At 38.2% G+C, this 16,180-nt stretch overlaps 1 protein-coding gene across 4 annotated transcripts in view; it reads right to left on the bottom strand.

Annotated features, from left to right (window-relative positions):
* Positions 1–861: 861 nt before the first annotated feature.
* LOC146467419 (putative serine/threonine-protein kinase pats1) overlaps positions 862–16,180 on the bottom strand; it is a 63,481-nt gene continuing 48,162 nt past the window's right edge. For 2 of the 4 annotated variants that reach the window (XM_085125911.1, XM_085125910.1), the window contains 3 exons: positions 2,214–3,586; positions 1,530–1,785; positions 862–1,242 (listed from right to left, as the gene is read on the bottom strand). In XM_085125911.1, coding sequence (XP_084982037.1) covers positions 1,189–1,242; positions 1,530–1,785; positions 2,214–3,586 — 1,683 coding nt within the window. In that variant the 3' untranslated portion in view covers positions 862–1,188. Of the gene's footprint in view, positions 1,243–1,529; positions 1,786–2,213; positions 3,587–6,401; positions 6,449–11,881; positions 12,254–14,173; positions 14,267–15,567; positions 15,592–16,180 lie in introns of all 4 variants that reach the window. The other 2 variants (XM_085125908.1, XM_085125909.1) reach the window with 2 other exon arrangements.

Genomic DNA, 16,180 nt, shown 5'->3' with positions numbered 1-16,180 from the left:
GAAATATTAAAATTCAACTTGATATCCAGGTCTGGAGGACAAAAACCGAACATGATTCGGTACTTAATTTCCTTTGTTTGTGTCCTCTTGGTCTAGTTATCAAGCTGAATTTTGATATATCGAAAAGAGCTTATTATTCTTATTTGTTTAAGAAACGCAGACTGAAGGAATGCAATATCTTTGCAACTGCTAAGTAACGCCCTTCATGTTGCCGTGGTCTTTTTTTGTCAAAAATATTAAAAACAAATTTACTTCAACCTACGTTTGACAGATGTTGTGGGGGGGGGGGGGGGGGGGATCTGAAACGATCCATGTGCTTCTCTTCGCGGAGGCGGTGTGGCCTAGTGGTTCTTCCCGTTCTGACCACTTGGATTTGTTTCACGGTAGACGCGTGAAGCTGATTTGCCTCCCACCAGTTGGGATTTGTAACATATGTTATGTTCAGTTGTTATGTTTATTTCACTGATTTATAGTTCCCCCATTTAGCAAAATAGTGCTAAATACTTCGACACTTAATAAAGTCATTGATTGATTGATTGATTGATATTTATTTTCGCAAAACGAAATATCTCAGTGCCCCGTTCGTACGGACCTCGGCTTTGTCCTAAAAACTAGGGGGCGGCGGGACCCTCGTTTAGATCCGCCCCCATCTGTGAATTAAAATATTATAAAATTGACGCTGTAAGATTTTTTAAACCGACGTTTCGGCAATGCTGCCTTCTTTAGGGTACAAAACTATACCGTTAAAAAGACGAAGAGAAGCTATAAAGCGGTCGACTTCGCGATCCGTATCAAAGAGACTCAATCATGAGACAAGTGATTAACTAAGCTACCACTTCAAACCATGATGACAACCTACCAAAATTTGTAGTCTTCAATTTCAATTTCCCGTTATAAAATATCGGTTACATTTTTGTCACAAATATAGGCAAATAAACATGTCATCACTTTTAAGTTTATTACCACCAGTGGTATAGCCATCGTTTAAGTCAGTAAGATCAAGCAACACAAATAAAAGACAAATTATTTAACAAACATTACTATGTTAACGGAGATTTTAGTAAACTTAAAAACGTAAAACGACCACGTATTCTAAACGAAGAGGGCTGAAGAATACACATTTTTAACAGAAAGGGCAGTTCCTCAGGGAAGCCCACGGTCCCATTTTAAGACCCAACTGTAACAATGTTAAGGAGCTAACTCACCAGACAGTTCTTCAGAAGGGACGCCCCAACAAAGTGCCTGTAAAATAAGTGTGCGTTGAAATTTCTTCGATTTAAATATACTTGTATGTAATCAGTGATAAAACAAAGCCTTTTATGATATATAATTTTGCAGAAGCATTGAATTTACTGAAAAATGAAGCTTTATGTATATTTTAGAACTATACTCTAATTAATCTTTCCACTCCAAAAAGTACATCAACAGTTCCCTTCGCGATAATATGGCTGGACGGAAAAGCTGAAAATGATACATGACATACATGCATGATAACATGTCAATTTCTGCTGAACAGTTACACCACTGACCTGAATCCAAGTGGGGGTCAGCTTGCAGTCTAGGTCCTTGGTATTTGTACAGCAGAAAGGATTCTTTATGTCTTCGGGAACGGGAACGTAGTGGGCACAGTCGTCATGGGCACATTCTAATTTCTGATGCCAGAAACAAGCTCCACTCTTGTCAACTTTACCAGGACACAATTTACATTGACCACAAATCGTCCAAGACACAGCATGCAGCCAATGACACTCTTCTTTTAATTTCTTTAGGCTGTCCTCTAAAATTCTATGAATGGAGAAATTTGGAATATAATGATTCCTTGTCCTCTTGAAATCATACATATTAATAATGCTTATTATCGGCAATTATTGGAGAGGTACAAGATGAAAATTGCTAAAAACATTGGCAAATTTCTTACCCAGTGTGGGTAATTGAGACGGCAGACATTTCATTTGATGTTCAATTCAAATTTGCAGTTTCTTTATTACAATGTTGAAATGGTAAAATCAACTGGGCTATGGATTATGTCACGGTAAAATCATTAGCCTGAGTTTACGAGAGTTAAAGCAAAATAGAATAAAAACTTTGTTGTTTACGTAGTTGATTTGCTTTGTGTTGGACAAATTGAAATTGTATTGTGCTTGTCGTGCTTGCACAAGGCAGGTGATAAATTTGTCATACTTATTATCAATTTAACACAATAGATAGTTTACCTGTACACTTCTAAGGCCAAATGGGGCTCCGCTTTAGTTGGTTTGAATTTGTTCATCGTCCAAATGTGGATCTTGATGACAGTTTTAAAACAAGCAAATCCAACGCAAGTGCCACTTCCAATAAAAACCCTAGCGGCGTTAGAAGAAAGGTCTTGCGATGCACAGTTTTTTCTTAATGAAGCCCATGTACCAAATAAAACAAGAAGTCTAGAAAACAGACCAGGTGGAACGTAGTTAGTGCTAAATGTGATGAACACAGGTTCATATCCCTGGATTACTGGAAAAATAAGGTCTTCTGCTGCCTTGGTTGGCACCATACAAGGAACAATGTAAATTACATCGCCATCCTCGTTCTTAGATTCAAAAAGAAGGTTAAACTTCTTCATGATGCCAATCAGGGAGTCTTCAATGCCATTAAGTTGTAGGTTCTGACATACATAATGGAGAAGTTTTGCATGAAGAATGCCTTTATCTTTAAGCAGTTTGCGATACAAAAGTATGCCGCCTTTCTCTCCTTTGTCTCGTTCTTTGACGTTTATTATCTTGCACAGTACATCATGGATAAGCCATTGTGGATCCAACACAACCAGATCGTCTGGATTACCACCACAGTCATGATAAACTACTGCACCACGATCATGCAAAAAATTTAAAAGATGTTCCACGTCATCCTGGAGGTCCGGAGGGATGACTTTGTCAACAATTTCCATCTTGAATTTCTGTTTCCTCATATACTTTTCTCCCTTTTTGACGGTGACATGATGAAAGACCTCGTTTTCCACCTCAAGCCATTTTAAGGGAACTTCATCTGTTTTATAATGCATAGCATCTTTAAGTATCACTTCTCGAAGTGTAATAATTCTTCGATCCTCCTCACCTTGCATGGGACGCTGACCAGCAAGTTTGTTCTCTACGGTTAATCTGTTCACAATGTGTTTGACAAAATCACTTGCATTTTCCAATAGGATTTCCGTCACTTCATCGATCTTTTCATCAGGATTGACTAGCTCGTCAGCATGTGTTCCCACAAGAACGACAGGAGGCCGCAAATTACAACCATCTTCTTCTTTTTCTTCTTCTTCTTCAGAGGGCCTTAATAAGTGGACTAAATCCAGCCACCTCATCATATGATCTAGGTTTGTATCATCGGTGTAATTACATTGGGGTGTACTAAAAAGATCTTTTGTAAGATCAAACACCAGGACATAGACTGCTTCACGTGACATGAAAATGGGATGAATAGCGTGATAAACAGCCTGGCCAGCAAAATCGCTAATAACTGGCCAGACGCCGTTATCTTGTTGTTCATCTAAGAGATCAACAATTTCATCTGGTATGCTGCCACCTTGTTGTACTGGGCTTTCAAAACATGCCTAGGGATAGATTAAAACAGAACCAAAAAAATCATTAACCTTAAAAAGGCTACCAAAAAATGTGCTGGTGCATAAGTATCCTATAGCTGGTCGTTGTTTGGAAGGAACAGACTAACAAACACAAATCACAGTACCCTCCTACAACAGATAAGGTGTAGATAGTAGACACCAGAGTCATAAGGGAAGTTTTAACCGCAGGCAATAAGTTTCAATCAAGCTTTTCATTCCTCTAGAGTCACTAGAGTCATAACTTCATGACCACAAAACCACAACAACAGAGAATTCATTGATAACTCGAAGTCAACCTCGTTTCCAGGGTCTCTCCTCTTTTCGCTCCCGGGGACGTGAAAAGGAGAGACCCTGGGAACGAGGTTGACTGGAAGTAAGCATAATTCTTACCAATATATATGCGTTATTGACCAAGCGTGAGGTCAAGATGGCTGGATATTGGCCAAGTTCTTTTTTTGCGTTTTTATGGACCGAGACGAAGTCGAGGTCCACAAAAACGCAAAAAAAGAACGAGGCCAATATCCAGCCATCTTGACCGAACAAGCTTGGTCAATAAAGGACTTTACCTTCAAGTTAAAACTACAACAACAAAACAAAACAGGACATGAAACTGCAGCTCTGCTCGGAAAGAAATTCTTCATAGCCGGCCGGTGCAAGATTTTATTATTTTCAGTGCATTTTTGGATTAGCATGTAATCGTGGAAAACAAGGAATCCTAAATTATATTAAGGCTCTAACTTTATAATGGCTTAAAGGGAGTAAATAATTATTGAGAACGAAAAATTTAGATTTTGGCAAGAGCGGGAAGATTTGAATAGAATCCGGCAAACTCGCCATTTTCAGCCGATCGCGCGGTAGCGTAAATAAAAGACATTTTTACACAGTTTTCGGCTTCCAATCATTAATTATTGAATGAAACAATAGATTTTGAAAATATATGCAAACATAAGCCGAAAAAAAAGAGCGGGTAAATCAGAAAACTGGGCGAAACTTTGATAAGATTTTGTTGTTTACAACAAGCAAGACGCGGCTAAATTAAAAACGTGAGCTTCTTCGGCGAACTTGAGGAAAAACACTTTTCTGAACTGCTCTAAACACTTAACGCAACTTTCACTACGCTATGATTTAAATACAGTCATTACAAACCTAGAGAACTAATCAATTTAGTACTCGACTGGAGACAATACGTTTAACAAAATCAACTCTATCTAAATACACACAGGAGAGACTCACCGATTCAATTAACTCACATTCATTTTAGCTGAAACAAAATTTTCACCACACCAGGACGATTCCGTTCTCTTTCCTTTCCTTTAGGTAAATGTTGAGAGTTAACCGAACATTTTAGTGAGCGTTTTCACCCAGAACAACGAGAAAATCGAAGAAAAGCTTGCATTGTGTCTCGGGATTAAACTTTCGATGCCAAGCGGACGGGCAACGGGTAATCCTGAGCGGGCAAGATAGCTCCATCTTGCCCGCTCGGGTAGCCAATCACAGCGCAGGATTTGACTCATCTTGCCCGCTCGCGGAACCTGCCATATAATAATGTATCCTAATACCTTTGATGACGTAATCTGGCAGCCCTTAATGACTTATTTGGTATGCACAATCGGGAAAGACAGTATTGCTTAAGACAGAAATGTTAGCTCTGTTCTTGTACCGAATGTTAAAGGACCCCACAGGGTGCAAAAAATATGTGTTGGTATTGGTTAATGGTATTGCCATGTCAACCAATCAGAAATCTGACCAGAGGAAGAGGCTGGAACCACAGCAATTTCAACTATTAAATTAACGCTTTTTTCCATTCTCCGTGAACTCGTGTGGTAAACAGTTATCTAATTTCTTGACAACAATGGCAGATACAGCTTGCCGACGTATCTAATACTGGTATAGCAGTGCACTAGGTGCATGGAAAAAAGTCAGGCGTTTCATAACATTTCAAAATTCTTTAGCAGCTTACTCTTCACAGTCCATTACTATTTGATTTGTTGGTCCAGTTCAAGTACTACAGATTCCCAGCATGCAATAGGTCTAGTGCCCAGTCCTAACAGTACGATACTACAGAAAGGTATTAAAAGCGCTACAAAATTGTCGGCCTTCGACTGAAGCTCCTTCATGGCTGGGAACGATGAGAGGCCGACGTGGTTGTATTCCATCCTGCTATCCTAAAAGTTCATGGGTTCGATCCCTGTTGAGAGCTTTTTCCGGAGAAGACCTCGAATCCGGTGTTTTTTCATTGAATCTAACAAGCGTTAAGACGTTAGTTTTTTTATATACTGGTAAATTTTCCCAAGCTGCAAGAGTTTTGCAAAAGGTTACTTTCCATTACTTCACAGACTTATTATGTGATATCATGCACGACTCTAAACTTTTTCCCAAGTTCCAAAAACAAAGCAGAAAAAGTATTGGTCTAATATCAATCCTTACTTAGTTCTTGGGAATCGGCATGACTAAGTTTGGAAACGGCAGGTGCTTTGAACACATCGTAACAGCGAAAGACCTCTACAATTTCCACATATTTATCGATTCCTTTGCGGCCTTAAAGTGTTTATCTAAAATGAAGACTACCCTTTGTTCTAAGTCGAAACCGGAACGCAGTTTACATCCCCAGAATGTTGATAACTTAGTGATGATATGTTTGCGAAATGAGCAACTGATGGTGTTCTTTCTTCGAGGTTTTGTTTTCCTTTGTGGTTGAATTTTAATCATGAACAGTGCCTAAATAATTAAAAAATCATTCTATTTCTTGTTCCAAGAACTGTCTTTTTTTCTTGAAACTAATAACTCAATCTAGAACGTCAGTTACCTTACTGTCCTCCAGTGCTGTGTGTGGCTTGTGGCCCTCAGAGTTTTCTAAAAGATAAACCACCAAGTCAAATAAAAAAGAAATTGTCACTGAGATATTTCCAGCTCTGCCTTTTTACCACAATAAATAAAAACAATAAAGTTAAAAGGGTAAATGGGTGGGTACAAACAAGAGGAGAAAAAGTCAGCAAAAGAAGAGTAAATCTGGCTGTCTTTATCATTACATTTCTTTAACTAACAGTGCACGTGAAACTGATCTACAACACTGCATTCCTAGTAGCCAAGGATTTGTACATCGTCGTAAAATAACTACTGGGATTTCGCCATGATCCCAGCCAGTAACCTCTTCGGTAGCCATCAGGATCCACTCGGCAGCCAGGGAATAAAAATCCAGGTAAGAATCCGGCGGAGATCCTGACAAAGCAAATTTTGGCTGGGATTCTCAGCGGAGATCCGACAAGAATTTCATTTCCCGAAGACAAAATCTCCTGGAATCTTGTCAAAACATTCACGATCTCTGCAAGGCAGTTGTGATCTCGACCATATTTGTAAAGAATGCTGAAATTTATTGCGGAGACCACGACAAGAAAGTAAAATGTTACTGCCACGAGCACTATAGTGAAAGAAATGCAAGAAACAATTGTACTTCACCCAACACGACGACTTCAACCAAAGAACGGGTCAAACCGATGATGAACAGGAAGTTAACTGGACAATGATTTGCATCGAGCACATTTTCATCGAAGTTTTTAGCTGATTTCATAGAAGGGTTTGCACTTTACTTAGGTGCTTCGCGACGAAATTTCACTGCGTTAGCAAGGCTAAGAGGTGCAGCCTATTAAAGTAAACTAGAGCGGACAATATTGCATTTCTACTTATTTTTTTGGACGATTTTATTTAAACAAACGTGGAGCATCTGCAGTAAGATAAAGGTCAGTGCCTGTTATCCTTTATTAACGTGTTTTAGTTCAAAACCTTCCTGTTTGCTACACTTGTCTTATCTGAAACTATCCGGCAAGTGTTTCATAGCATATATAACATATTGCTGAATATAACATATCGATATAAGCTTAAACGAAGCTTCTCAAATAAGGAAACAATGACAACTGATAAGCAAATGTTAATCCCCCCCCCCCCCCCCCCTTTGAATTGCAATATAAACGTTTTGTTTCGCTGTTTTCTCAGGGAACAAGTCCCCATGAAAAACAATGGCCCTAATTCGCAATCTTCCCACAATAAATTAAAATTCGACAAATTCGCTCTTAAAACTAGGGGTTTCGAGAAACAGACGCCAAATGATAATCGAGGATAATCTGATAAACTGAAAAATATTACCCTTGTAATTAAGTCTACCGTAAAGGTTCTTTATTTAAAATTTCCAACTTTGAATTCATCAAAATTTGTGTCATCAAAACTTGTGTGACACATCACAGACGTTGAACAGCACTACCCAATGTTTCATACATGAACACGTCACTTCATCATAAAAAAAAAATGTTTATATCTTCCTTATTTTTCACGTGGCTCTTTCTCCTTTTATTTTTCACTGTGATACAGTAAAAGCCCGCGTATAAGAACCTGGGTTTTAAGAACCTGTTAGGCTAAAATGTTCATTTTAAGCCCCCTCCACATAAGAACCTATTTAGGCTAAAATTTCAAGTAAGCTGGTTCTTATCAGTGGAGTTGCTGTAAAAGTGTATAGATAGAAACTGCTGAATTAAGATCATCATCTGATTATATTTAAAAGTAACTTGACACAACATTTTTTTTCTTTCAAGCTAAAGTACTGTGTTGTATGTCTATTGTGTTTATCATTCGAATAATTCCTCAAGTATTTGCAAGTATAGTACTCTGCTAATATCAATGCCTTTAGGCATTATGGTATAAATGATTTATATTGTATTATGAGATGCTATTTATAATATATTTAAATGAAATTCATATGAAACTATAAAAACCTATTTTAAGAACCTTGGTAGCCTAAATTTGCTTTAAGTGCCATTTATATAAGAACTTGTTTAGGCTAAATAAAAAATCCAGGTTCTTATACGCGGGTTTTTAATGTATATTGAATTAACACCGGCAATTAGCATATATATTTACAAGTGCATTAATGGACTTATGGACCACTCTATGAATTTACTAACAAACAGTGATATTCATAATTATAATACAAGGAACAAAGACATGCTCAGACTACCCCGTGTTACCAGAAATTGGGGAAAGCAGAGAGTTTGCCATCACTCTCTAAAAGACTGGAATGAATTACAGAGAGAGACCAGAAATGCACCGAATATTGCTACTTTTAAGCGAAACATGTTTGCCAGGTTTTTTAATTAACCCTATCGGTAAGAATTTTTGTAGTTTTAGCTTTTTTGCTTTTATCATTTTTTATTTTTTATTAATTTGAAGTTTTTAACCCCATCGATGATATCTTTGTAGTTTTAGCTTCTAGTTTGAATTGCTGTTTTTATCATTTTGTAATTTTGTCTTATATATTGTATTTTTTAACCTTTTGTATATTGAATCTTTATAGGACCTTTCTGAAAACCACATTTAGTGAACGAAAGCTTCCTAATAAAAGATTATTATTATTATTATTATTATTATTATTATTATTAACAACTGTCCCAATATTATTATTATTATTATTATTATTATTATTATTATTATTATTATTATTATTATTATTATTATTATTATTATCAACAACTGTCCCAAAAGCAGATACTACACCCAACTCTCTCTCAACGGATATCTTTCTAAATCAAAATACCTGAAGTTGGTCCTGCCGTTCTTCAGTCATTTTTCTGTAACTAAACTTCCCTTTAAGGTGGGGCTCTACCTGAATTTGAGTGAAATTTGAAGAGTTTTAAGAATGGATAGAAGAAAGAAAATGATTTTTGGAACACTAACAGACAGTCGACAACCACGCAAGAGCACCCCGGGTTGCTAGTGGACTAACTTGGTATCCGTCTATTAATTATTAACTACAAATTCTAATTTTAAAACTTCACTAAATCTTCAACATTCTTTATTTCTTTTAATTTTACCAATCCTTCAAGAAAAATTATTTCCTTCCAAATATACCTAAAAATCACCCAAAAATTCATAAAACACCCCAAATCATTAATTTGTGCTATGAATGGAGGGTTTTTGTATTGCTTGAAATGCAAACAAGATATTTTCCTTTGACCGATTTTAAGCGGCGTGAAAATGGCTTTTAGGTGAACCCCCACCTTAAGACGAACATTTTCAAGAAAATCCTTGATGTAATCGACATCAACCTAAAAGATGTCAAGAAATCTACGCGTTCAAGACTTCTGTCAGAGTTGTGAACGAAAAAAGTGATTTTATGACGTTATAGGACGAAAACAAGCTTCGCACCAAAACGAGGCCGTGCCTCGTGCACGTCTAAGAAAATGTGTCCCACATGGGAGGGAAAGACGCTGTCGCGTCCTATATATAATGTTTTCAGCATCATCAGGTTTTCGGAGCTCCCTCGGCGGGTGGACCGGTGAGGGTGGGACTCTGCAGAGACTCTGCGCCCAGTAACTCTACCCCAATGAGGGGGTAGGGGGGAGCAGAGACGGGGGAGCATTTTGCTCAAATTATTTTTAATTTTTTTCATTGTTATATTAACATGTTAAAAGGCGCGTTTTAACTTGTATCTACTTCAGATGGATATATCTGCCACTGTAAATTCGATTTAAATGTTAAGAAAGGTATGTTCTTGTCCCCCTTTAAACAAACACCCCTTTTAAATGGATAACGACCAAGAATGTATTTGCAGCAATCTCTCAGCCGCTTTTAAGATGATGAACGAGAGCCAGTTGTCATACGCAGCCTAACAAAAGCAGTGAACTCTAGACCTACACCCAACACTCAGAAATCCCCAAAGAAAAAGCCCAAGAACGCCAACAAAACTTGCTACTAAGACCAGAAGCAGAACACTTGTAAAATTACAAACCGGTAGAAAAGTTTAGAGCTAATCAGCTGATTACTGAATTGATTACCCTTGATTACTCATGAATGTCATTGATTAGTTACGTCCGGATAGAAACAAGCGGAAAAACATAGCCCAGGCAGCCATGTGACCCTGGCTTGACCATTTACACGCCTGCTCAGGAGGGGTGACCTTGGGGTAAACAGACGCTTAATTTGGTCAAAGGGCAAATAGCCACTCTAGGAGGTGGCTGTCTGATTCTAGAGAACACAACGTAACGTTGTATGGCTCGCACATTTTGCAATGTCAGCGCCCAAGCAACATTAGGACCTTTTGCCTAGAGCCCAAGAAACGACATAATCTAATGCGTTTTCTTTGTCGCTTGGATTTTAATTTCGTTTTTCTCGTGCACTGTTGCTGGATGGGAAAAATTTACCCCCAAAAAGGACATGTAAAATAAAAGGTATCTCGGATATTCGCCGAATAAAAGCTAAATATAATTTAGGTAAAAATGTTTATATTAAAAGGGTACAGCGATTTTGGTGCGGTATGCCGCGGCACGTCCTTGTTAGCTTCGCAGGTTAAGGTACAACCTATGTCAGCCGCTCCTGGGTAACAATATTTTGACAGTTAATCGTTTTGTTAATTGGGTTTTCGTCATCAGTCTACTTTGTGGACCCGGCAAAGGAAACAATCTTGGGCATACTATATTCTCTCTAAGTCACGGGCCTTGAAGCCTCTCCGTAAACAAAATGAACTTGTTGTCCCGTGTCTGCGAAATACTAATTCTGAAATTTTAACCGGGACGAAAGACTGGACACACAAGACTGCAAAATTGCCGTGTCCAAACAGTATGGGTCAATAATTCAATTAACGATGTCCACTGTATTGCAGTCTAGGAAAACAGGCTTTGTTATGAATTACTTGACAAAAAAATCAATCGAACGTGATTTCAGGTCGTGAAGTAGAACATTCTCATCAATTTGTTTTCGATCTTGGTGAGATTCATTCCCCGTGGGATGCTGCTAAGATTTTGGCCTCTTGAAATTTGCTTCGCACCATGAATCTTTGTGAGATTCTCCCTGCAATTTTACTGAGGTCCTGGCCACCGGGAAGACTTATCGGCAAGAACCCTAAGGGGGATTCTCGCCAGGGTCCTGCCGAGATTTTGGCTATCGGGAGTTTTGCTTGACATGGCAAGAATCCTGGCAAGATTGCTTCCTGAAATTTTGCCTGCAGCCAATGAATCTTCGAGAGATTGCAACTGAGATTCTGTCGAGATTTTTGCCTTCGCAAGTTATTCTCCCTGCCTAGAATCAAGCCGGAAGTGCTACCGGGATTTCCATTCCCGGCGGGAATCCCGGCATCCAAAACCTCGGTGGGCCGGATTCTGCCAGTATCGCGCTAGCGTTTTTGCAAGGGCATTTCCTACTTTTACTTAATCAACATCGTTCTGGCTGTTAAAAACAAACAAACAAAATTATGCACTGTCTGAGGTTGATCAAACTTTTCATCATGAAAGAGTTTATTCTTACCGGTTTCTAAATCCACCTCCATTAGCTCATCAGATGATCCACTTGCTGTTGATTCAGAGACCAATACTGTATTAATGCACTCAGCGCATTTGTAGTGGTATGTAGTGGTTCCTTTTTCCAGAGTAAAATTCTTCCATGGTTGAGTTCCAGGATTCTTCAGGGGAGCATGCATGTCAACTCCATCTGTGCTTGCCTCGTTGGGATTAAAATCTTCACCTTTAAGAGACCTAACGACACTTGTCTTCCCCACACCATCCTGACCAACCACCACAACCTTGACCCTCCAATCACATATTTTGCCATGGGCCTTTGCTTTATGGTAAGCTGCCATGGCTCTTGCTCCTCGGGCCACAACATAACTAGGCATCAACTCTAAGAACAAAAAGGACATTTGTTAGGCACATGAATTCCCCTTCTCACATCTCACATATATTATTTTACTGAAGCGAGACATATATCATGACGACAAACAATATTTGATGTGATCTAGCAAAATAAGGGGCTTCAAAATTGTAAGGGGGTCCGCCACGTCCATACTATTTGCTTTTAATTGTGGTTTAAAGGAAACATCTGAATGTTTTAAGTATTATTGGGTGATGAACACTTTTTGTTTTTATATTAAAGAGGACGTTCAGAACAACCAGTTTCAATTTTTTCTCAACTGGGAATTACTTTCAAGTTTTGATACAAAATTTGATTACTGAACGACTGACTCCAAATTCGTAAATAAAATAAAATGTTTAAAACCTTGAGGTTATAAACTAAAAGAAAACATATACCTTACTTTCTTAATTATCTTAGCTACCTGCCTCATGGATACAAGTCGTCAGATTGCATTATTTTATTTTCCTGTTACTATGTTTTCACCAATGGCGCAGCTCCATTGTTCAACGATTCAAAATTACTTAATTCGGCACTCTGATGAAGGGCTAGCCCTCAACGTCAGCTTGTTAATCTCTTTATGGTTGCAAATTTACTCTTAACTAACTCGTTGATAAAACCAAACATTCATTTTCAGTATCCACCAACACAACATCGCAGTTTCTTTACAAACTAGGCCCTTTACTCTAACTTTGTCCAATCTGCTCAGGTTGTAGAAACCTAAGTTATCCATGACTGGCCTTTGCGCATGCGACTATGAACCACAACAAAAATTATGCCTTATTCTCAAATTTTACAGAATGTCGAAACTACCTGGTGTCTACAACAATAACGCCCTATAAAATCCCAAGACCTCAAAAACTAAGGTCTCGAAAACTAAGACCTTGAAAGCGCCGAAGACCTCGAAGGCTAACACCTCGAAAACGAAACAACGTCCATAAGCTAAACAGTTGATTGGTCAATTTCGTCCACAACAACTTGGCCTCGAAAGCACCCCCAGTCAGCTCACAGACTAATAAATTGTTTACCGACAGTGAATTCAGTTACATGATGTTAAGTGCATCGCGTCACGACAGTATGACGTTATACTGCATAACCAGTTTTACTAGTAGGTTGTTTTTTTGTGTACTACCAATTTCTTCTATTTCCCATGAATCACACTCTTGGAATCTTCCGTTTTTGTGAGGCTCTCTTAGGGTATCAAGACAACGTTTATGTCAGACATTTCAAAAGCTTAGATGAGGGCGAAACGACGCAATACAAATTTACGATCGAAACTAGCCAATTGATGGACGTGGCTGTTTTCCAAAAGGTTCACGTAAATAGGTCGGGTTTTTTATACTTAATTACGACAATGTCCTATTTTTCTGCTGTGAATGGTTCAGTCTGTTTATTTTTAACTTTTTACAGCATTTGCAACAAGCAAATTCACAACATTCTTTGGAAGAAGAAAGTTGAAAGAATGTCACTGGATTAAAATTTATTCGAAAGAGAGAAATTAAATTAACTTTCCGGAAGTAAACCAACTAACGATGCCCTGAAAATTTTAAATAAGTTTTACATTTTTAATTTCTTCGCGGGAACTTAACTCTCAATTATCACCCAAATAACACGTCTAAGGATGGCGCTGTAATGTTCTGCATGCCTTCGCAAGTCAACACTTTCAAATTTCTATCCGTGTGTAAGAATCAAATATACATGCCTGAGGTAAACGATTTACCGAAACTCGATTACAAAAATCTCGAAGAAATTGTTGCTGTCAGACAGGGTTCTTTTGGAGTAGCTGGTTTGCGATTAGATTGATTCTTGATTGGAGACGAACTATCCATCTCAATATATTCTTAGTTTCGAGGTCTTCGGATTCCAGACACCCTAAAACGATCTTTGCTCCCATTTCGTACATTAAAGTACCTTTTAACATCTCCTCAGGTAGATCCATAGAACTATCTACGAAATGTTCGACTTTTAAAAAAGGTTTCTCATATGAGCCGGCTTTTCTCCCTCCTGACAAAGCATAACAAAATTAATTAGTAACCTACATTAACATTTGTACCTGGCATATACACTAAAAACTGCCAAACTGGCATGGATTACTAAAATTACCAGATATTTATATTGGAGCACTACCAAACTATTTAATCCTTTAAGTCTGGTTTCCATTTGATCGTCCGGATCATCGACTCGATCGCCCCAGTCGTTTCAACCAATTTCCAGGCGATCGGGACGATCATATAGAAACACTACCCAGGCGATCGCTAACGATTGGGACGACCGCGATCGTTTGGACGATTGGGACGATCGTGTAAAATTTGAAGCGATCATTTGGAAACATTCTCAGACGATCGGAACGATCGAAGGCTATCCTAGAAGTCATCATTCTTATCCCATGATTCATTGCTCAATGTCGGCATCGGACACTTCACACTTTATAGAAGACCATACTGACCATATCGTCAAGAAACGCACAGGGACCATTTAAACTATAGATAAGTATTCCGGTATTTCCTGCAAAATCAGAAATATCTAGCAATATTTCTTGTATTATTATTATTATTATTATTATTATTATTATTATTATTATTATTATTATTATTATTATTTATTTATTTATTTATTTATTTTTATAAAACAATTATTTGCCATTACAGCAAGCTCAGTGCTATGCGCTTGTACTTGTTGGCTATCTTTCATCACATCTTCAATTCACGCTCATGCAATAATATTGCAAAAACGTTTCTATCGAACTCTGTTAGTTCTCGGTGGTGTAATATCTTGCCTCGATGTTGCAAGGTGACTAACGTTATAGACAGGGGTTGCAATATTTTGTCCTTTTAAATATCTTTTTAAATAGTCCGAAATCGTTATGTTTATTATTTTGAACTACTAGACATATGAAATTTTTTTTCCTCTCTTCTTGTTTTCCTTTAAAGTTGACCAGCGTAGTATGTTTAAGGCATCTTTTGCTGGTGCCATGTTTAAGTGCACCACGATGCTTTTGCAGTTTATTTGGTAGGTTGCTAGTTAAGTCATTCCAAACAATACCGCCTACGATAATCAAAATATGACTGAACAGTTGACTAATAAATGTTAACAAGGGGCTTCATCGTTATTTTAACTGCTTCATGCACGCCCGATGAACGCTTCTTTAAGCACAGTCTTGATGTGTGAATCCAACTAAAGAAATGGGTGGATGGTTGAATGTAACATCCCTTGAGTCTATCTCTTTAGGCCCTTACAATAACGTCATTAATTTTTTATTTGAACAAAATGTAAGCACTTGACTGTGAATAAACATTGCAATGTACCTTTGAGGGTCCATCGAGCTGGATCTGCAAATTAAGAGAAAGTTTCAATAAGCGCTGAGGGAATTTTTTTTTCCTTCTTTTCCTTTTGGGGATGGTGAGGGACACTAAAGAAAGTGACGACCTCTGTTTAGTGAAGAAAACTGAGTGAGGTAAACTTTTAAGTCTGTGGCATCAGAATGGCAAACGTCACTTGGCTGTGACTTAGCCTGGTTTACACGTAAGACGCAAGCATAAGCACAAGGATGTTTACACATTGCGATAAGCATAAGCATAAGGTGATATAGATATACACAAGCACAGAAGCATAAAAATTTGGTGCCGCCATTTTACAAATGGCAACGCATGAGTAACTTGAATGTACGTTGACAACTTGTCACTGTTTTTAAGTTTTCTTTCCTTGCGCTTGTGCTTATGCTTGCGTTGTCCCGGTTTACACGTACGACGCAACGACGCAAGCATAAGCACAAGCACAAGAGAATGGAACGGCTTCCATAACGTGTAAACCGGGACGCCGCAAGCATAAGTACAAGCGCAAGCACAAGGTGCTTATGCTTGCGTCGCACCGGTTTACACGTAGATTTTCTTGTGTTTATGCTTGTGTTTATGCTTTTGC

The sequence above is a fragment of the Pavona decussata genome, unplaced genomic scaffold (assembly GCF_977016875.1).
Source record: "Pavona decussata unplaced genomic scaffold, jaPavDecu1.1 SCAFFOLD_136, whole genome shotgun sequence".
NCBI lineage: Eukaryota > Metazoa > Cnidaria > Anthozoa > Scleractinia > Agariciidae > Pavona > Pavona decussata.
Note: the sequence above shows the minus strand (reverse complement) of the source record. Positions and strands in the feature narration are given on the sequence as shown.